Source organism: Cetorhinus maximus, chromosome 4, assembly GCF_964194155.1.
Source record: "Cetorhinus maximus chromosome 4, sCetMax3.hap1.1, whole genome shotgun sequence".
Lineage (NCBI taxonomy): Eukaryota > Metazoa > Chordata > Chondrichthyes > Lamniformes > Cetorhinidae > Cetorhinus > Cetorhinus maximus.
In genome coordinates this window covers 103,347,341-103,371,154 of record NC_135882.1, presented here as the reverse complement: position 1 = coordinate 103,371,154, position 23,814 = coordinate 103,347,341, and the positions used below count along the sequence as shown (strand labels likewise).

The 23,814-nt window shown below is 43.2% G+C and overlaps 1 protein-coding gene across 1 annotated transcript in view; it reads right to left on the bottom strand.

Annotated features, from left to right (window-relative positions):
* The window catches only part of ccdc178 (coiled-coil domain containing 178), a 587,382-nt gene that overhangs the window by 176,713 nt on the left and 386,855 nt on the right, over positions 1 to 23,814 (bottom strand). The window contains exon 19 of the mRNA XM_078540576.1: positions 19,479 to 19,628. Within this exon, the coding sequence (XP_078396702.1) occupies positions 19,479 to 19,628 (150 nt within the window). The remainder of the gene's footprint in view (positions 1 to 19,478; positions 19,629 to 23,814) is intronic.

Genomic DNA, 23,814 nt, shown 5'->3' with positions numbered 1-23,814 from the left:
AATTGAATTTAAACTCCATCAGCTGCCATGGTGGGATTGAACCCATGTCCCCAGACCATTAGGCTGGGCCTTTGGATTACCAGTCCGTAGACATTATAACTAAGCCACTGCCTTCCCTCCCGTATTGAGAAAGAAGACTCATTGAGAAGGATGCACCATCCGTGGCTAATTAAGGAACTTAAGGATAGTATCAAATTGAAAGAAAAAGCATACAATACTGTGAAGATTAGTAGTAGGTCAGAAGATTGGACAGATTTTAAATAACAGCAAAACATAATAAAGAGGGCAAAATTAGAGTATGAGAGAAAGGCAGCTAGAAATTTAAAAACAGCTAGTAAAAGTTTCTACAAGGAGTTAAAAAGGAAAAGAGTAACTAAAGTGAATGTTGGTCCTCAAGACGGTGAAACTAGCAAATTAATAATGGGAAATAAGGAAATAGCGGAAACATTGAACATTGTGTCTGTCTTTACAGTAGAAGGCACAAAAAACATCACAAGAATACTTGGAAATCAAGAAATAAAAGGGAGGGTGGAACTTAAAACAAGCTAGGACTGATAAGCTAACAAGAAGCAGAAAGTAGGGATAAATGGGTCATTTTCAGGTTTGCGAGCTGTAACTAGTGCAGTGCCACAGGGATCAGTGCTGGGTCCTCAGTTATTTACAACTTATATCAAAGACTTGGATGACAGGATTGAATGTATGGTTGCTAAATTTGCTGATGACAAAAAGATAGGTAGGAAAGTAAGCAGTCAACAGGACACAAAGAGTCGACACAGGGATAAATATAGGTTAAGTGAGTGGGCAAAAATTTGGCAGATGGAGTATAATGTGGGAAAATGTGAACTTGTCCACTTTGGCAGGAAGACTAGAAAAGCAGCATATTATTTGAACGGAGAAGGACTACAGAACTCCATGGTATAGAAGGATCCGGGTGTCCTGGTACATGAACCACAAAAAGTTGGTACGCAGGTAAAGCAAGCGATTAGGAAGGCAAATGGAATGTTGGCGTTCATTGAAAGGGGAATCAAGTATAAAAGGAGGGAAGTGTTGCTGCAGCTGTACAGGGCCTTAGTCAGACCACAGGCTTAGTTAGACTAGAGTACTGTGTACATTTTTGGCCCCCTTACTTAAGGAAGGATATAAATGCAGTAGAGACAGTTCAGAAAAGGTTCACTCAACTGATTCCTGGGATGAAAGAGTTAGCTTATGAGGAAAGGTTGGGCCTATACTCATTGGAGAAGAATGAGAGGTGATCTTATTGAAATACATAAGATCCTGAGGGTACTTGACTGGGTGGTTACTGAGAGTATGTTTCCCCTTGTGGGGACATACTAGTGGACACAGTTTAAAAATTAGGGGTCTCCCATTTAAGACTCAGATAAGGAGAATTATTTTCTCTAAGAGGGTCGTTAGCCTGTGGAATTCTCTTCCCCAGAAAGCAGTGGAAGCTGTGCCATTGAATCTATTCAAGGCTGAGTTAGATACATTTTTGATTAACAAGGGCGTCAAGGGTTATGGGGGATGAACAACAAAATGGAGTTGAGGCCACAATCAGATCAGCCATGATCTTATCAAATGATGAAGCAGGCTTGAGAGGCTGAATGGCCTACTCCTGCTCATAATTGTTGTGTTCTTGTGCTTGCACCTACAAGAGGATACAATTCTGTCAATAGACCCTCTGAGAAATCGCAGCATTCAAAACCAAGAAAAATTAGAAGTTGAACTGGACAAAATGGAGCAGGATGGTATTATCCATAAAGTATAACAGCACACGCACTGGTGCAACTCAATTACAGGTGTGGCAAAGAGGACAGACGATTATGGTATGTCTAGATCTGAGGCATCTTAACTGAGCATTGTAAAGATGCCCACACAAGATTACAATGTTAGAGGAATTGAATCCAAAGTTTGACAGTGCGAAATTCTTCTCCAAATTGGATGCTAAAAACAGTTATTGGTCTGTCCATCTGGCGGAAAGCTCACAGGAGTTGTCAACATTTTGGACACTGTTTGGAAGGTACTGTTTTCAAAGATTGCCTTTTAGATTATCAATCAGCCAGGACTTGTTCCAACAGCACATAAACTTAATCACTGGTGCTGGAATACATTTGTATCGCTGATGAAATTACCATGGTTGGCAAGACGAAGGAAGGACACGATTTCAATATAAATTCTTAACTAAGGCAGGACATCATGAATCTTAAATAAATTATCTTCAATAATTCAAAATGCAAGGTGAATGTGCACCATTTTACTTTTTCCATTCTATATATTTGAGCAATGGTATTCCTCTGGATCCAATCAAATTGGAGGACATATACTCTGTGCTTACTCCATAGGACAGAGAGGATCTACAGCATTGTCTGAGATAGTTTAACTTCCTTGCACCATTCAATCCCTGCATTGATCAGAAGGCAACGTCACTCAGGGCATTATTGAGGAAGGAAGTACCATTCGCATGGCAAGCGGACCATCAGCACATGTTTGAAGCGTTAAAAAATTCACTGTCAGAGGAAACATCTTCAATCCAGTTTTACAACCCAAGGAAAGAAACCACCTTAGAGGTAGATACATCACAGAAGGGGCTTGGAGCATTCTGCAGGATGGAAAATCCATTACAGTCAGATCAAAGAGCTTATCTCCAGCACAAGTGAGTTATTCATATATAGAGTAGGAGGCGCTAGCTCTGGTATTTGGTATAACACAATTTCTTACAAATCTGTTTTGAAAAAGATTCATTGTGGAAATTGACCACAAACCCCTTGAAATAATATGGCTAAAACCATTGTCAAGTGCACCTTGGGTGCAACAATTTTTGATCAAAATTCAAAGATACAGATGCAATGTTCTCTACAAGCTAGGCAACTTAATGGTTATTTCAGACACCTTCAGCAGGTTGCCAAGTCCAACAAAGAATGCTGATATTCACTTGATCTGCAAGTTGATTCACTAGATACAGAAGTTGAAGATGAAGATGAAAACTCAATTTGATGAGTTTTGGGCAACAAAAATGTCAACAATTTCAAGAAGAGGTGTCCAAAGACCCAGTACTCCAGGCACTATGGAAAACCATAATTGAAGGTTGGCCTGATGCACTACAAGAAGTTCAGGAAAACTTAAAAACATTTTGGCCCTTCCAAGATGAATCCAGAGACATATTATTTAAGGGTAGATAGGTTCTAATACCTGAGTCACAAATCTACCAGAAACTTTGGTGCAATTGCATAAGGTTCATATGGGCATTGAGCGCACTCGTCATCTGGCAAGAGAAAGTGTGTCCACTGGCCAGGGATTAATCGTGATACAGAGAAGACTTTGAGGATGTGCAAGGCATGCCACACACACTAACCAAGCCATTACAAGGAGCCATTCCATCACACCTGTTGACCAGAATTGCTACAGACCTATTTAGTGTTCGTTTTGATGATTTTCTATTAGTGGCTGACTATTTTCCAAGTTTATAATCAGACAGCTACACAATACACAGAGTGCATTGCCAATATACTGAGTGCCATTTTCAGTTTTTTTGGGAGGCCAGAAAAAATTGTCTCAGACAACAGTCCTCAGTACGCGGGAAGCCATTTCAAGACATGTGTGCAAGGTGGGGCATTGAACACATTACATCATGGCCATATTTTCCACATTCAAATGGAATAGCAGAGTGTATGGTTCATACTGTTAAGTATTTGATTATTAAGTGCTGGGAAATGAAGCAGGATTTCCAGGTCACAGTGCTACATCTAAGGGCAATACCAATGAGTGCAAGTCTACCTTCACCAGTATGTTTGGGAGGCAAGTTTGAATGACTCTTCCAAGTCATCACCTATCCTAGTTTTCACATGTATGAGACAAACTGCTGGTAAAACAGGGGAGAGTGTAGGTTTTGCATGACCAATATGAAGGTAAAGAAATGCCAAGTTAACCATAGGACAAGAAATTCAAGTTCCACATCCAACAGAGGGAGCCTGTTTCCTGAAATAGCTAAGGTTTATCAAGAGCCGAGGTCATATGAAGCAGTGACACCAAATGGAGTGACATTACACAGAAACTGATCTCAACTCAGGGTGATGTCGAACTATGCAATTCCTATCACAAATAGAACACGTTCAAAGGTGAGATCTGAACATAGCACTGTGGAAGATCATGGTAAAGAAAGCCAGCGCAATGTCATTGTGCAAGAAAGGAACATACTAATGAGTCAAGACTACTGGGATAACAGTCATAAATCTCAAGGAAGTTTCATTCACTGTGACCCGATCAGGTCGCATTAGCAAAACCACCTTGTTTCAGAGACTCACAAATTCAACAAGTTATAAGCTCACAATACATGATAGTTTGCTGTAATATAAATAGTGTTATGATATCCTTGTTAATATCTGTTTATTTATCATTAATGTGCAATCGTAACTTTAGGAAAAAGGGGGATATTGTAGTCTGTCTTGAAAGCAGTATGTCCATAGTCTGTATACATCATCAGACAGGATATGAGATGCCATCTGTCATGCGACACAATTGTTGGAATGTGTTAGTTGACCAAGAAAGACGTACAAGTAAGAGCCCTTCAGCAACATTCATATAATACTGTATTCTGCCAATAAAGATCTCACAATATAGTTTACCAGTCCTATTTAAGTTTTTTTTAATTTTATTTGTTCACTGAATGTGGGCTTCACTGGCTGGGCCAGCATTTATTGCCAATCCCTAGTTGCCATTGAGAAGGTGGTGGCGAGCTGCCTTTTTGAACCGCTATAGTCCATGTGGTACAAGTACACCCACAGTGCTGTTAGGAGGGGAGTTCCAGGATTTTGACCCAGCGACAATGAAGGAATGGTGATATATTTCCAAGTCAGGATGGTGAATGACTTGGAGAGGAACTTCCCATCTATCTGCTACCCTTGTCCTTCTGGGTGGTAGTAGTTGTGGGTTTGGAAGGTGCTGTCTAAGGAGCCTTGGTGAATTCTTGCAGTGCATCTTGTAGATGGCACACATTGCTACAACTGTGCAGGGATGCATGTTTGTGGATATGGTGCCAATCAAGCGGGCTGCTTTGTCCTGGATCGTGTCAAACTTCTTGAATGTTGTTGGAGCTGCACTCATCCAGGCAAGTGGGGAGTATTCCATCACACTCCTGACTTGTGCCTTGTAGAAAGTGGACAGGCTTTGGGAGTCAGAAGATGAGTTACTCATTGCAGGATTCCTTGCCTCTGACCTGCTCTTGTAGCCACTGTATTTATATGGTTAGTCCACTTCAGTTTCTGGTCAATGGTAACCGCCAGGATGTTGATAGTGGCGGATTCAGTGATGGTAATGCCATTGAACATCAAGGGGCAATGTTTAGCTTCTCTCTTGTTGGAGATGGTCATTGCCTGGCATTTGTGTGGCGTGAATGGATTAAAAAAAAAGAATATTACTTGCCACTTGTCAGCCCAAGCCTGGACATTGTCCAGGCCTTGCTGCACTTGGACATGGACTGCTTCAGTATCTGAGGAGTTGCGAATGGTGCTGAAAATTGTGCAATCATCAGCGAACATCCCCACTTCTGACCTTGTGCTGGAAGAAAGGTCATTAATAAAGCAGCTGAAGATGTTTGGGCCGAGGACACTACCCTGAGGAACTCCTGCAGTGATGTCCTGGAGCTGAGATGACTGACCTCCAACAACCACAGCCATCTTTCTTTATGCTAGATATGACTCCAAACACTGGAGTTTTGCCCCGACTCCCATTGACTCCAGTTTTGCTAGGGCTCTTTGATGTCACACTTGGTCAAATGTGGCCTTGATGTCAAGGGCAGTCATGCTCACCTCACCTCGGGAGTTCAGCTCTTTTGTCCATGTTTGAACCAAGGCAGTAATGAGGTCGGGAGCTGAGTGTCCCTAGCGGAACCCAAACTGGGCATCAGTGAGCAGGTTATTACTAAGCAAGTGCTGCTTGATTGCCCTGTAGATGATCCCTTCCATTACTTTACTGATGATGGAGAGTAGACTGATGGGGCGGTAATTGACTGGGTTGTATTTGTGCTGCTTTTTGTGTACAGGACATACCTGGGCAATTTTCCATATAGCCAGGTAGATGCCAGTGTTGTAGCTGTAGTGGAACAGCTTGGTCAGGGGCGCAGCAAGTTCTGGAACACAAGTCTTCAATACTATTGCCGGAATATTGTCACGGCCCATAGACTTTGCACTATCTAGTACCTTCAGCCGTTTCTTGATATCACGTGGAGTGAATCGAATTGACTGAAGACTGGCATCTGTGATGCTGGGGACCTCCAGAGGAGGCAGAGATGGATCATCCACTCGGCACTGCTGGCTGAAGATTGTAGCAAATGCTGCAGACTTATCTTTTGCACTGATGTGCTAGGCTCCTCCATCATTGAGGTTGGGGATATTTGTGGAGCCTCCTCCTCCAGTGAGTTGTTCAGTTGTTACCACCATTCACGACGGGATGTGGCAGGACTGCAGAGCTTAGATCTGATCCATGGGTTGTGGGATCGCTTAGCTCTGTCTTTCACTTGCTACTTATGCTGTTTGGTACATAAGTAGTCCTGTGTTATAGCTTCACCAGATTGACACCTCATTTTTAGGAATGCCTGGTGCTGCTCCTGGCATGCCCTCCTGCACTCTTCATTGAACCAGGGTTAATCTCCTGGCTTGATGGTAATGGTAGAATGGGGGATATTCTAGGCCATGAGGTTACAGATTGTGTTCGAGTACAATTCTGCTGCTGATGGCCTACAGCACCTCATGGTTGCACAGTCTTGAGTTGCTAGATCTGTTCGAAATCTATCCCATTTAGCATGGTGGTAGTGCCACACAACATGATGGAGGGTATCCTCAATGTGAAGATGGGACTTCATCTCCACAAGGAGGTCACTCCTACCGATCCTGTCATGGACAGATGCATTTGCAGCAGGCAGGTTGGTGGGGATGAGGTCAAGTATGTTTTTCACTCTTGTTGGTTCCTTCACCACCTGCCGCAGACCCAGTCTAGCAGCTATGTCCTTTAGGACTCGGCCAGCTCAGTCAGTCGTGGTACTACCAAACCACTCTTGGTAATTGACATTGAAGTGCCCCACCAGAGTACATTTTGCACCCTTGCCACCCTCAGTGTTTCCTCCAAGTGCTGTTCAACATGGAGGAGCATTGATTCATCAGCTGAAGGAGGATGGTATGTGATAATCAGCAGGAGGTTACCTTGTCCCTGTTTGACCTGATGCCATGAGACTTCATGAGGACCGGAGTCGATGTTGAGGACTCCCAGGGCAACTCTTTCCTGTCTGTATACCACTGTGCCACCACCTCTGCTGGACCTGTCCTGCCAGTGGGACAGGACATACCCAGGGATGGTGATGCTGGTGTCTGGGACATTATCTGTAAGATATGATTCTGCAAGGATGACTATGTCAGACTGTTGCTTGAATAGTCTGTGAGACAGCTCTCCCAATTTTGGCACAAGCCCTCAGCTGTTAGTAAGGAGGACTTTGTAGTGTCAACTGGGCCATTGTCATTTCCGGTACCTAGCTCGATGCTGGGTGGTCCGTCCTGCCCCATTCCTTTTTTGAGACTTCGTAGCAGCTTGATACAAATGAGTGGCTTGCTAGGCCATTTCAGAGTCAACCACATATTCCTGCAGATCTGGAGTCATATGTAGGCCAGAAAAGGACAGCAGATTTCCTTCCCTAAAAGGCATTAGTGAACCAGATGGGTTTTTAAAACAACAATGGTTTCATGGTCATCATTAGACTTTTCAATTCCAGATTTCTATTGAATTCAAATTCTACCATGGTGGGTTTTGAACCCAGGTCCCTAGAGCATTATGCTAGGTCTTTGGACTACTAGTCCAGTGACAATACCACAACACCATCACCTCCCCCCTGTAGGTCTGGAGTCACATGTAGACCAGACCAGGTAAGGTCATGTGTAGACCAGACCAGGTAAGGGCGGCAGATTGCTTTCCCTAAAGGTCATGTGGTGTAGGTATACCCACAGCGCCGTTAGGGAGGGAGTTCCAGGATTTTGAAAATTAGGACTTGAAAACTTAGATTCATATATTCCTATAGATTTTAGCATGCTGCAGCAACAGTGAAGGAACAACAATATAGTTTCAAGTCAGTATAGTGTGTGGCTTGAAAGGGAACTTGAGGTTAGCAGTGTTCCCATGCATCTGCTGCCCTTGTCCTCCTAGGTGGTAGAGGTCATGGATTTGGAAGTAATTGGTGAGTTTGTGTTTGAAGGATAGAATTAAACACGCAGATAGAGTGCTGGTTTCTGCCCTGATAACTTGATATTAATGTGCCTATTTTATATCGATAAAATTTAAGCCCCTATATTTCCCTATGTATTTGGCATCAATTAAAGCATATGCTTAATTTGTTATTAATAAAACAGCAGTTAGATATTTTCTTCAAATTGTGTTATGCTAACAAAGTAAGGTCACTCCCCTGCTTGATAACCAATGCAAAATAAGATCAGGTCTTTTGCATGCTGTAGTGTTTGATATTTTCTGTAAACATTCAATATATAAATAGAGTAACATACTAAAATCTATAGGAATATATGAATCTAATTTTTCAAGTTATATGTGAAAAGTAAACTAGACAGTTAAACTGAGATCTGCATACAGGTTTTGTATTTATTTTGCTCTTGTAATAGATTATAGATTATAATAGTAACTTCATATGGTAAGCTTCTATCCACAGACATGCCACCCACAGGCTAGAAACATGTATCATGAGTCATGATGCATTTAGGAATGCTGTTTTCACTGCATGTCATACTGGGAAGGTAGTGGTTTCATGAAGTGGCTGGCAGATATTGTTGCTCTGTCAACATTTGTCAGGATAAAAAGTGAACTTCTGGGCCTAGCGACGCTACAAAGGTCAGCAAGTTGAAAAATTCTTTCATTGCGATGTGAAGATTTAGAAAATGCACAAACAGCAATAAATGAGATGGACGCTGTGTTGTAATAATTCTGATACACTTGACTAATGCAGTTATTTGCAATGAGGTTGGCAAAATGCCCAAAGCAGTGAGCAAACAAACAGAGCGAGACAGCTGGCTTAGCACCTTCGATTACTACTGCCACATCCACCAGCTCTTCTGTCAGTGCAGTGTTCACCGATGTGTATTTTAGTACAAACATTTACTCTGAGAAATTCATCCAAAATACATTTTGTCAAATTTCTCATATGCCTTTCAAGCAATGGAGCTAGTGACAAAAGCTGATTATTCAAATTAGTATGCAATACAAGGCAGCTTATGTATTTTAAAGTAATATGATTGCTTTTTGCTTATAATAAAGAAAGGCACATTTGATTTTGAAAGTGACAAAAAGCAATATTAGCAAAGCAAAACAATTTAATGTAATAAATGTAAATGTAATAGGATCAGAATTTTTTGGTTTTGATTTTTATGTTTCCCTGGTTCAGTGCATTCAGACATTTGCTGTCAATGTAGCGGCTGAGGCCAGAGGTACATTTTCTTGGCCCTGCAGTATTGTATTCCCAATGGTTAGAAAATAGAATATAAGGTTCATTACTTAAACATTTGCTATTTAAAAAATCTGACATATTATTCTGTTCAAAAGATACAAAACCCATTAGAACTGCAAGTGGCAATATAATGTGTGAAGTATAACATTCCAATCCATCGGTCTTCTGACATTAACTGATCTTTATCTCTCTCATTAAAATACTGAATACTGTCTAAGCAAAACAATTAAATCCCAAAAATGTTATGTTGAGTTGCTATGAAATTTTAAAACATTATGATTACTACATCTGAAGAACATCCTGCTGTCAGTGTCAGCTCATTAAGGAAACAGAACCTGGACCCAATATGCATTACTGGCAGTAAGAATGGGATACTTTACAAAGAAAACAGATTTCAGATTACTGTCTGTGCTATTGTTTTCTTTGCTGAAAAGGCACCAGCAAAGAGCATCTGAAAGAGAAGGAAGGAAAGGCAAAGTCAGAGAGAGAGAGAAAAAGATTAAGTCCAAGATCTTCAAAGCACTTGGCTCTGCTAGTTGGACAGGTTTTATTAGCTCTCCATCATGTCAGTATTTGGGACAACATAGTGGATGCACCAACAGATAAAATGCACCATGCCTGGTACATTTTAAAATTCAAATCATATACACAAAGATATGTAAAATCTAAAATAAGGTCAACATTATTTTACCAATGGTGGATTGTTGTGCTGAATGTTTTACTTAAACTTTGAAAGCAATTTTTTTTTCTAAGGTTTAACCCATGTGGACCCTTTTATCACTTGCAAAGATAATAATATTTCCATTTGTGCACCTACATCAAGGTTTAGTATAGGATGCTGCAACTATTATCCCAGGAAACATTTTAAATTTGGGGCAAAAATTTGTTTTATTTGCTGCTCCACTGGGAAGATTGACTAGATTGGTCACAGGAAAATCTCCAACTGTATTAGACATAGCCCTTATTCAGTGCATAAAGGAATTGGCTCTTTTGGTAATGTGGTGATGAAGTGATTATGTTACACTGCTCAGAAAATTCCTTACATTCTCTGGAGGTGAATTGTCACATATTACTCCTTCAGGAGTCCCTTGTTCAGTGGACAAACTCGTAATGCTGAGATGATTGTTGTAGCTGTCAAATTTTTCACCTTTCAGATAAAAAAAAAACTTTGATAAGTAGTCTGCAACTATGATATACCATTCTTGATTGAGGGTGAATAAATTGACTCCCACAGTATGCCATGGTCTGGGTGGTGCTTCGGTAGCTATCAACTCTCTTTCTGCTGTGTATTTCTGTACTTCTTGCAAATGCATCTAGATGCCATTCTTTGTAAGATGCCTATCCAGTACACAGCTGAGGTGGCTTTGAGCTTACACTTTCATTCCCATGTGGCCTTCATGTATCTTTTGGTGAAGTTCTTCCTACATCATTTTGGGTATGATTATTCTGGATCCAGCTAGCAGCACACCATCTTTTAGTGAGATGTCATCCTTTGATAGACCAATACTGCCATATTTCTGGCTGTATTTACTGTATCTTATCAGGCCACCCTGGATCACTTGCTGAGACTGTAACTCTTTCTCTTTGCTGGTCTCCTCTCTAAGTTGACTCAGGTTTGGTGATGTTAAATTCACTAGGTGATGGATCTTTATACCCAGATCTTTTATCTCATGTTTTTCCATTGACGACAACCGAGATGGGACATCTGCTAGCACCATTTCTCTTCCTGACTTGTATTTCAGAGTGAAATCGTAACTCTGAATCTTCAAGAGTAACCTCTGCAGTCTTGCTGGAGCTCCACACAGATTTTTCTTATAGATCTGCTCCAACAGACGATGATCACTCTCCACCATGAACTATCTCCCATAGAGATATGTATGGAGTTTCTCATATCCATGCTCAACTGCCAAAAGCTCTCTATGTTGGCATATATGGTCTCAGCTGATGTTAGAGCTTTGGAAGTGAATGCTATTGGTTTTCTCTCTTGTACCAGAGCTGCTCCCAGTCCTTATGTAGAAGCATCTATTTGCAGGGAAAGAGGTTTCTTTCTGTCGAAGTATGACAGACTTGTTTCCTTGCAGACTACTTCTTCGAGTTTGTTGAAATTCCTTTCATTTGACTCTGATCATTGGTACTCAACATCTTCTTTAATCAGCTCTCGCAGGTTTGTTGTGTGTTCTGACATGTGGGGTATGAAAGAACTTATGTACTGGATAAAACCAAGAAAACTTTTCAACTCTTTCTTGTCTCTTGAGCTTCCTTCTCAGCGATGGCTGTGATGTTTTCAGGATTTGGCCTGATTCCATCAGTTGTGTACACCATTCTGGCAAACTGTCACCTTCATAATGCATTTGTCTGTGTTTAGCTTGATCCCAGCTTTCCTGGTTTTCTCCATGGCTTCATGTAGGTGGTAGTCATGATCTTTTCCATCTACACCATAGATCTGGATATCATCTGCTATGCTGATTGCTCCTTTGCATTCCCTGTAAGTCTTGTCTGCTTTCTGCTGGAACACATCCTGATCACTTTAAGGTCAAATCGGAGAGGCAGGAATTTGTACCGACCAAAGGGTGTGTTGAACATTATCAACAGCGAAGATTCCTTGTCAAGCTTCACATTCCAGTATAGAGAGTTCCGAAGGAGGCTCAAATTAGACTTGAAGCGTTAACTCTGTTTCTCTCTCCATAGATGCTGCCAAGCCCGAGTTTTTTCAGCATTTTCTGTTTTTATTTCAGATCTCCAGCATCCACAATATCTTGCTTTTATTCACATCCAGTAGCCGTTTCTGACATCAACCTTGCTGAAAAATTTTGTCCCTGCCAGTGATGATGTGATCTCTTCCAGTGTTGGGATAGGGTAATGGTTCCTCTTTATTGCTTGATTACGATCTTTGGGGTGCAGGCAAATTCCTAGTCGTTCATTTGGCTTCTCTCTTAACACAATGAAATTTTCCGATCTATAGGTTCTGTGGCCCTGGCAATCACTTTCTTTTCTTCCACCTCTTGGATCTCTCTTTCAAGCTTTCCTTTTAGTTCTATGGGTACTTTAGGTGTAGGATGAATCACTGGTTTCATTGCTGGACCAATAGTGATGTGATACTCAAAATCTTCAAAGCATCCAAATGTCTCATCAAAACACTCTGGGTACATTTGTATCAAATCATCCTTGTTTCTGATAAGAGGGCATTTTTCAAAGAGTGTACTACCTTCAAGCCTTAGTATCACCTCCTTCATCTCATGGTTTACTGAGATCAGCTGCAACTGCTCAATACTGGGAAAGCAGGACCATCTATTTTAGCGACATAGCGCTGCATTTTACTTGCCCCCGCTGGGCGTGTTTTTGGTGGGAAGAGCACATAAAGTAGGACAGGTTCCGACCCCACCACTGAGCTCACCCCCCATAATGCAGAGGGCGGATAAGTGCCAAAATCAGTAGCCTGCCCACCATATTTAAATAGGCAATCAACGGTCAATTGGCTTGGTCACAAGCCTAATATTTAATTAATAGTCAATGAACAATACTACGCTGATAATATGCTGCCCACACCATAAAACAGTTGGCATGGGTAACTGGGCGGCAGTGGGCAGCCCAATTTTTAAAAAAAATATTCTTCAGAGGGCAAGAAGGGAAGGGTGGTTTTACCTTCGGGGGCTGCCCTTTGTGGATTGGGGGGCGGCGCCCCGAAAATAGAACCCCCCTCTTTTTTGCTACCCTCCTGCTGCGAAGGTGTGTCTTCTTCCCCAGTGATGGGCTGATGTTCCACACTGCCCCTGTTTAGCCCACTTGCAGTATGTTATGGCTGTGGGGCAGACTGGCATGGACTTTGCTTCCAGGGGTGGGGGGGTGGGGGGGTGGTGTGAGCTGTTTGCCCCCCCGCCCCTCGTAATATTCTGCCCATAGAACATACAGTTAACATCTTTTCCTTTATGTATCCCTCTAATTTGGTTGTTCCCATCTGTAGAATCTGTTTCCTCTGTTTGCCAATAACATGGCGTTGTTCAGTTTCAGAGTACCTTTCCTTGGTTAACCATTTTCTTTCAAATTCTCAGGTGAGAGCTCTGGTAGAGTCTGAGTTGGATGATGACACTCTGTGCTCCAGTATCAAGCTTCAGCTTCAGATTGATGGTTGTAGGCCTACTTCTCACCTTCAACCCACCCTGGATGGTTGTGTTAATTTCTTTTCTCTGAGAACTGTCGCATCCAGCCATTTCATGTAGTTGTGTGGTTCCTATGCCTATTGTGTCCTCAAACTCATCGTCATCTTCCAGGGTATGGAATTTTTGGTTTCTTTTTTGACTGGAGGCGTGTGCTGAATGTTTCAAAAATTGTGTGTGGGATTTTTTGCTGTCATCTTCACTCAGCTCTCAGCTAGTAAATAAAGTTAACCCTTTCTCTCCTGTCCACAGAAGGATGTAACTGACCCTTTCCTCTTCACTAGTGCCTTTAAAAAGCTACTGAATGTCACTCCACACTTTTGTTTAGACTTCTCAAATGCCTCTATGACATCATTAGCCTCTCAATTCACCATGGGCTGGAGCTGTGCATTTATTGCTGCGCTGGCCATTTCCTTTTTGCATGATACACTCAGTTTTTCTCTCTCTCCAGCACTAATTCGGATTGATTTTTCAATCTAATTCAGCATTAAATTTGTTTAATATGTTTGTTTTTTTTATTCACAGGTATTTGTTGCCACCATGGTATATCTTCTGGTTCCCATTTCACACTTTAGACTCAAAATGCTGGAGCTTCATCGAGTGTATTTCTTCCAGCTCTCCATGGTGGACAAATGCTTTGTTATACAGCACATGACTGCAGTACAGCAGTAAAATGTGGCACCCCCAGATGTTCATTCTCATAACAATTAGTTCTTATTTCTTTACAAATAATATAACAATATAACATAATCTTGTGCTAACATAGGGCTGAATGGTACTCTACGAAAATGGGAGTGTTCGCTGCTTGCCCAAATGTATTATTGGGAGTGATGACGTTGGGTTGTGTTGCCGATGTCATCAGGCCAGTTCCGGATAATACAGCTAGCGGGTGGAGTTAAAAATCAGGAACCCGCCCGCATTACTCAAACTTAATTAAATTGGGTATTTAAGCTCATTAATGAGGCAATTGACTGGAATAACATGTAGTGTCTGCAATAAAACTCGTGCAGAGCCAGTTTCACACGAGGTGGGGTTCCCATTTTTTTAAAAATGAAACAGCTTGTTAAGGTGGGTTTAAAAGGTTCAGCTGAGCCCTGGGTTTCAGCTGAGCAGTTCAGAGTTCCTTTACTGCTGGAAGTGCTTTGGGCAAGATGCAGAGTTTCCATTTAAAAGTGTTTTAATTAGAGGCCTTTTTCCTCCCGCTGAATGGTCCACTTAGACCTTGTCCATCACCCTAGGCTTTAAACTAGCCAATAGATGGGGATTGTGGTCTCTGTGGGAGACACAACCTCCAGTGAGGAGGTTGAGGAAGAGGAGAGTGAGAGGAAGAAAAATAGATCGGGAGATGCATGATGCACTGGTGGTGAATGAAGCAGCCAGACTCAAAGCCTGTGCCAGACCCAAAGAATGATGAAGTTGTCACACATCCACAGTGAAAGCATAGAAGGTCTTATGCAGCCCCTCAAGTATATAGGCAGAGACTGAGCTATCTGCAGATGTCTGAGACACAATGCAAGAGCAGGCTCAAACTCTCAAGAGCTATAGTCACACCACTCTGTGATGCTGGCAGGGGAAACCTCCTTCAACTGCATTGGGGTCACCCAATGCCTGCAGCTCTAAAGGTCACTGTCTCACTGAACCTCTTCACAACATGGTCCTTTCAGGCAGCATGTGGAGACCTCAGTGGCATAATGCAGCCTGCTGTACACTGCATCAAGGGACTGAATTGTCCCCCCAATGGAGGGGTTGTGCGGGGGTGGGCGGAAGGGCCACCATTTTACGTGAGCGGGCCAATTAAGGCCCACCCAGCTTGACGCTTGCCCGGAAACGCTGAGCGCTCGGAGGTGCCTCAGGGAGATCGGTTTGACATGTGTAAATTTAAATAAAGGGAAATAAAAACTTTGAAAACATGTCCCCTCCTGTGCCACTGTCACATGAGCTGGGACATGTGAAAGAATTATTTTTAAAAATTTTATTGACTTTTAAAACACTTTATGAAACCTCATCCCGCCTGTGGATGAGGTTTCATGAAAAATGCAAAGGCTGCCTGGGCTCTTTGCCTGCCCGCCAACCTAAAGGTTGGATGGACAGCTCAGCTAATTGAATTAATTACTATTTAAATGGCCTTAATAGGCCTTTGACAGTTCAGCGGGCACGCAGCCAACTCTAAAATCTAAATGACACGCGGTGATGTCGGGACACCTGCCCGACGTCACCATGTGTCAGTTCATGCATCAGTGAACGGCCCCCGCTTGCTGACCGGAGAATTCTGCCCAAGGCCTTCACTGATGCTATGTTTTGAAGGGCAGGGGATTATATCTCCTTCACACTGGACGATCAAAGTCAACTGGGTAGAGCCAAAGGGTTTGCGGCAATTGCAGGTTCCCCAGGGTACAGGGAGTCATTGATCATATGCACACCGCCATCAAGGCTGCTGCTGGGCAGCCCTGTACCTTTATTAACAGTAAGGGCTTCCACTCATTGAACATCCAGGTGATCTGCGATCATCATTGACGGATCATGCAGGTTTGCGCCAGGTACCCGGGCACAAGTCACAGTTCCTTCATTCTGTGAAACTCACAAGTATCAGACCTATTCAGTGACCCTGATGCCCTGGATGAGTGGCTTCTAGGTGACAAGGGTTATCCATTGAAGAGGTGGCTTATGATGCCTGTGAGGGCACTGAGAACAGAAGCAGAGAGGGGTTGCAATGTCAGCCACAGAAGCAACAGCGCCATCGTTGAGCAGACCATCAGCCTATTGAAAATGAGGTTCAGATGCCTTGGCAGATGAGGAGGGGCATTACAGTACGCCCCATCATGTGTGTCCCTGATGATCGTGGTGTGCTGCGCCCTCCATAACCTTGCTATCCAAAGAAGGGATGCACTTGAGGATAAGGGCATGGTAGATAGGGGCCATTCATCTGAGGATGAGGATGAGGATGAGGTGAGGAAACATGGTGATGTTCAGGTGGAAGGCCCTGGACGTGATTGCATTGATTGCCATGGCACCAGGGATGCCTTGATAAGGCAGAAGTTTCAATAGTTTCAAAAGTCCCAACCTCAGATTTGCATGCGTACCATGTGTCCAAACCTTTTTCCATGTGCAATGTGAGGCTCATGTCACCGTCCTGTCAACATATTTACCCTGTCCAAATGTTGTCTTACATTGAACTATTAAAGCTGTCGTCTACCTCCTGAAACAAGGTCCACAGCCATGACATCTTACAAGCATCTTATAAAAACCTCAGCATAAGGGACAATGAGGTCAGGGTTTATTTACAAACTTATTATGGCACTTAACATTCACAGGCATAAGGTTTTCACCCATGTGACCCATTTGGTACTACTATGGAGATTTTTTGACATGATTACAAGTGTTCCAGCGCAGTGCTCCCACTTCACTTGCAGCTGCATTGGAGAGAGGTTGCTACCTCCATTGCCCTCAGTTACTTTGGCGGGCATCCTCTGTGCGGCTGAAGCCATGAGCAGCCCGGCACATTAGAAGATTCCTGCTGAGAGGCAGGAGGATCTTCTGTCTCTGCAGCACTGCATGAGGGCGTGTCAATGGTGGATGAGCAGAGGAGATGCTGCCCTCATCAGAAGTGCCCTGAAAGGTGCTTACAAATGGCTGCAGTTCCACTAGCACCGTTTGGTCCTCCCTGCCTTCCGTCCCTGGAGCTGGGTCTGTGCCCATAATCCCAGTGCCCCTGTCACCTTGGCTCTGAGTCTGAGCTCAGAACCAGGGCGATTGTGTGCATATCAATGGCTGCATCTGCAATGCACTCAGTTGGCCCCACCAGAACAGTCACCAGTCTGGCCATGGAGAATGCTTGGCACTCCAAAGAGCGGGTGTTTGCAGTGCACATAGCCTGGGTGGACACTTCACAGTCTGGGCCAGAGCACACAACTCCTCTGGTATATCCGCCAAATCTCCACGGACCTTGTACTGGACATTCAGCGCCCGCCACCTCACGGATGACTCCAGAGGCTCATCATTCTGACTCAGAATTAGTCTCTGGATCACCCCGGACATTCCTCCAACTGCCCGAGGCCTGCTCCACCACAATCTCCGGCAGTTGCAGATGAGACTGTGAAGTGCCCTCATCAGATTGTTCATGTCCTTGTTCCGACACGCAAATCCCTGTCGTGGTGCCATTATCTGGCTGCTGCTTGGGACAGAGAGAGGATGTGACGCTGCACCCTCCGAGAGCTCTTCCTCATCCTTGGAGGGGAGTGGCAGCTTGGCATCCAGATGAGGGTCCATGGAAGAGGCTTCTCCTGGGACAGGGAGATAGTAAGGGGGTTAGTGGTCATCACAAACCTTTCTACATCTGTACTGTCACAAAGCTCAGCAACATTAGTCATGTCCAATATGTGAGATGACATTGTGCAGGAACAATGCACACTTGTACCAATATCCAAAGCTTCTGAATGTGAAGCTTCTCTGGGTTTTATTGTTGGAATGAGATTTTGTGTTTCATTGCATCATGTCAAACCTCCATCCACCTCCTACTTGCCCAGTTCCCCTTTTCTATTGGTGTCTGCCATTTGCCATCTCAACAGACCTATGCGTTCCTTCGATCTTGTCTCTGGCAACTGACCTGGATGACTCAAACTCAGACAGCATCAAAACCTGCTCCTCAAATGGAGTCAGCACCATGAGGTTTGGCACAACCCCGCTAGTCCGGCCTCACTCACAGGCATTGTGGGCACGCTTCTCCTGAAAATAGGTGGACATTGCAGTCACTAGTACTGTCAGCTTATTTAATAGCACGACACCGGTGGATTATTAGCAGAGTGCTTAGCAGCCTAGATGCTGTGCACCTTCCTCAGCTGCACAGGCTGCCAAACCCCCCGCCCTGCAACTGGACCAAAGCGATAAGTGCACACTGACAACGGCGCTAACAACAATGCCTTTGATGCATCAGGCTGCCTTGGAGTTCCAGCCAACCTCACATAGCTCCTGCATTCGCACAATATTACATATACTGAGGACTTACACACCCTGGGTTTCCTCATGAGGTCATTGAGCATCTTCTGGCATTGAGACCACGTGCGCCTCACCATCCCAAAGTTACCTCTGAAATGACCTCCTCCCTAGCAGTACATGTTTTGGATGTGTTTCTCCTCTTTCCGCCAGATAGCATGAGCTGATCACGTTCGTGAGAGACTGCATGGAGGAGGGCTTTCAGAGAGTCGTCATTAAATTGAGGAGCTGGTTTGGACTTCTTCCTGGCCTTTCCCTTTGCTCCAGTGGCTCTGACATCTCTGAAGGGAAACATGCAACAACAAGAGAACTCCTCTATGCAAAGATGTGGAAAACTTGTTTATTTTCAAAAAGAATGCCACCTCTGCTCATTGGCAAACTTTGGACACATCAAATATCACACAAATGCACAGTTACCTTAAAGGCCTGTAAATTTATAACGTTCCAAAGAGCTTCACAACTCTGCTGACTTCCAACATTTGCTGGGTCCCCTGACATTGCCCCGTGCCATTAAATTACTGGCCAGGGTCACGGCCACTGACTTTGGAGGCTGGACATCCCACCCTCCAACACTGATTGGGCGAGATGCTCACCACCTGTTGGTCTCGACGCCACTCTCCGACCTCAGTTGGATCAATTTGCACTTCATGGGGCATGTTTCAACCACAGGCCTGAAAGTCTGAAGGACGCCCACTTCCAGGTGCAGGTTCTGCCCCCTGCACCGGAGCATATTATTCAGCCCATAGACTTTATATTTCTCTTTTTCCTGACCGCAGCTTGCTATATCCCACAGAATAAGGAATCAGTATGCTGTTTAATTATTTTTCATTATATGTTGTTTGAATTACCTGTAAATAATCTGTAATGCGTATTTCTGTCTTCTGTCTGTCATTATAGATATCTGCAAGCTTGTTTTTCATGCTTTTGTAAGTTTGCTGCAGTTGCTGATATTCTTCACTTCGATCAGCATTTTCCAAAAGTGCTAAGGTAAGTTTGACCTAGAAAGACGATTAACAGAAATAAATTCAACTGTTTGCAAGGTAAACATTAATCTAATGCCCTAAACAATGTTTTACTCGAGTATTGCTGAAAAAAGAGACATCCCAAAAGAGGAAAAAGAGATAAGAAAAAGCTTTTCGTCTTGCACTCATCAGGACAGCTTGCAAGAAATTACCAACAGTAAAGGGAACAACAAATTACTGTTGGTTTATCTTGCGTATCTATCCTGATGAGCATAAGACAAAAAGCTTTGATAATGTGTCTTATTTTCAGCAATGTTTTATTTGTTTGGTTGGATTCATCTATAGTATAAGATATTTGTCATTAACCTTAAGCCTCATTAAAAAAAATCATGGGCAATTTGGTGGGGCCATTAGGTATTTGCTTTTAATCTCTGATACCAGAGTTCAAATGCACCCCATACTAGTTTAGGAAAGTTTGTTTGGACTGATGGTTGTAAAGATTCTAAGTGAAACAGCTTTCTTAATCCACTTCCTCATTTGTCATATTACTCCTGTTCGTGCATCACTCCTTTCCTTGCTGGCCTACATTGGCTCTCAGACTTCCAATGCCTCCAATGTTTTTTTTATTCTTGTGTTTAAATTCCTTCATGGCCTTGCCCATACCTCTGTAACCTTCTCTAGCCCCTTTCCCCCAGAATTCTGAGACTGTGACTATTACATCGCTGAGAATTTGTCTGTAGTTTTCTCTAATGTTATCATTAAGGAACCCACCAAGGTCTTTTGTGGTTGATGTCACTTGGAAGGCTTGTAGAAGCAGTGTTTGTTACAGGAGGTTGATCTGTAGACAGTGCACAATGAGTACTACATTTGTTATCCAGGTACTGGATATGGCAGAGTGGATGAATAGGAGTTGGAATAGGTGGAGGTTCTCTATGAAGTCAAATGGGAGCAAAGGGGTACTGTTTGGAACTATCACTATTCCAATCATTGTGTACATTATCAACCCCAGACACAGTTGCCTAGAATTGATTGAGGAACAAATCCTTAGAAAGCTAATTTAGCTATGCTGCCTGCTGTAGAAAGACTTCCAGCCAATGTCTGCTATCTAGACAACACTTGCAGTAGCAACTGAGATCACCGTTACTTTCAAGTTTTATGTTTTTGACACTTTCTGAGCCAGCACTGGGGACATTTGCAATATTACCAAGTTTGCTGCCCACAAATGCTTTAAGGAGGTAATTAATTAGGAACCTCATTTTTGCCACCAGCCTAAAGCAGCTACAGTACATCCTACAGTACTGGCCAATGACATGGGTCAGACGCATTGAACAGTTATAACAAGGCCAAACCATCACTAGGTTCATTATTGGGTATGCCATTAGAGCCTTGAAGCAGCACTTCAAATGTCTAAAAATATCAGGGGGCACCTGAAGTCTCCAAGATTACCATCATGTGCCCTATGGTTTACATCTTGTCTACAGAAAGAAGCTTAAACGTGGACAAAGCTGAAAAGGACAATTTGGAAACAAGACCAGAGCAGGAACACACTAATAATGAAAAAGGTGGTTGCAGCCCTGAAGACTTGAGTGTTGTGTACTCATCCAAGACACATTTAGCTATGTACTCCTTGATAGAACATTGTTGTCCATATGTATTGAATGAACAGACGAAACACACCTTCAGCAATAATGTCATTCATGTATCTGGTTCACTAATGTCCTTTCGGGAAGGAAATCTGCTGTCCTTACCTGGTCTGGCCCACAGTTGGCTCCAGATCCACCGCAATGTGGTTGACTCTTAAATGCTGAACAAGGGCAATTAGGGATGGGCAATGAATGCTGGCCTAGCCAGTGACATCCACATCCCATGAACGAATAAAAAAACTATCCTTCAGCGCCATTAATGCCCATTGTATTATTTTCCGCAACCATAAAGATATTCTCAGTAGGATGTACACATCAGGGTATATTTTATATCAGTATGGCCAATGACACAACTGAAAAATCTGTCTCAGATCCATTTAACCAGATCTGCACCAATTAAGCACAGTCAAGAAAACAAGAAATTGTAATATTTTTCATCTGGTAATATCACTGTCGTATTTCTTATGTATTGGAAGACAGACTGGAAATTGGACCAACAGCCAGAGTGACTGCAAGAGTCTAAAACCAACAGTAAGAAGTGGTTTTGATGTGTTAATGAACCATGAGGAACTTCAATCAGAGTTTTACTGTGGTAATTATGGTTTTATTTAGTGTGTAGTATACCTTTAAGAATAATATGTGTTAAGGAAGATCACATGATCTTTAGTACCCAATAGGAGAATAGTATGGGCTACCTCTGTAGTTACTAGTTGGTAGTGCAGGGATAGAGTTTGAAATGAAAGCGTATGTGTAGTTGCTGCAGAGTACCTCTGTAAATAAACTTAGGAGAAAATTTTCTCCCCATCAGGAGGATTGGGCAGGAGTGAGTGCGGGCAGGTGCGCAGCCCGCAATCGGCTGGACACCGCCATTTTAAGTGAGTGGGCCAATTAAGGCCCGCCCAGCGTGACGCGCGCCCAGGAGCACTGAGCACTCCCTGTGCGGGCAGGGGGAGGAGGCTGAGTTGGGGAGCATGTTCTTTCACGTATGTGCATGAAAGAGCGCAGAAATCTGCCTTAGGGAGATTAGTTTAAGTTCTGAAAATTTTAATAAAGAAGAAAAAAAAAGTTTAAGACATGTCCCCTCATGTGAAAGTGTCACATGAGTTGGGACATGTCTATGAATGTTATTGAAAATTTTTATAAAACTTTAAATACCTTCATGAAACCTCATCTTGCCCGTGGATGAGGTTTCATGATAAATGTGAAGGCTGCCTGGGCTCTTCGCCTGCCCGCCAACCTTAAGGTTGGACAGACAGCTCAGTTTATTGTTTTAATTGATATTTAAAGGGCCTTAATAGGCCTTTGACAGTTCGGCGGGCGCACAGCTGACTTGGGTGCGCGCCTGCTGAACTGAAAACCTGAATGATGCGCGGTGACGTCAGGATGCATACCGGACGTCACCGTGCATCATTTTACTCGTCGGCGAGCGGGCCCCGCCCCCGCTCACCAAGCCGAAGATTCTGGCCCTAAAGTTTCCACCTAAGAAGTATCTGCTGATCAACTCTATCAATAGTACCAATTCGGCCACCTCCCACAACAAACTGGTGACGAGGATCCACAGGATCCAACAAACTGGCAGCGAGAATAAAACAAGATTAAACAGAAGAATTCAAGTTGAACAGAAATTGGCACTGCAACCCACCCAGTAATTGTAAGTAGAAGTTCCGTTCGAATTGAAGAAGTAATTCCCTCACAGAATGTCGCAATTCAGAAGAATTGATCTTTTCGATCCAGCCATGGAGGATTGGTCTCATTATGTAGAATGCCTCGCGTTCTTTTTCCAAGCGAATGACATTACGGGGGAAGAGAAGGGGCAAACGATCCTCTTAAGTACATGTGGGAATAAAGCCTACGGCTTGATTCATAGTTTGACGGCATCCAGCGCCCCAGATTCAAAAAATTTTGATGAATTGGTGGGCATCGTGAAGGGTCATTATCAGGGTCACTATTAAGTTTAGAAGAAACAGACACCAAGCTAAAAACATTTACAGATGAAGACATTCAAGTAAGAGACATAAGCAGAGTAACTGTTCATTATGGAAGCCAATCAGCAAAGCTACCCTTGATGGCAGTAACACGTGAGGGGCCAAGCCTCCTGGGGCGAAACTGGCTAAAGGAGATTAAGTTAGAATGGGCTGAAATTTTCCAGTTGAGAGCAAGTGGATTACCAGAGCTACTTCGAAAGTACACCACCATCTTTAAGGATGAACTGGGGAACATCCAGGGCCTGCAGGCCAAGATTCATGTCGATATAGAAGCAACAGAAGCACCCTCTCGCTTCATGAAGGCGAGACTGATGCCTTGCACCCTATGAGAAAAAGTTGACGCTGAACTGAACAGATTAGAGAAACTGGGTGTTATACAACTTGTTCAGTTCTCAGAATGGGCAGCACCCATAGTCCCCATTCTTAAACCCAACCAAAACGTCCGAATTTGTGGAGACCAGAAATTGACAGTTAATAAAGTAGCTGAGGTGACAGGCACCCCATTCCAAAAATCAAAGACCTGTATACCAAGCTGGCAGGAGGACCAACCTACACAAATCTTGACATTAGTCATGCTTATCAGCGACTAGAGTA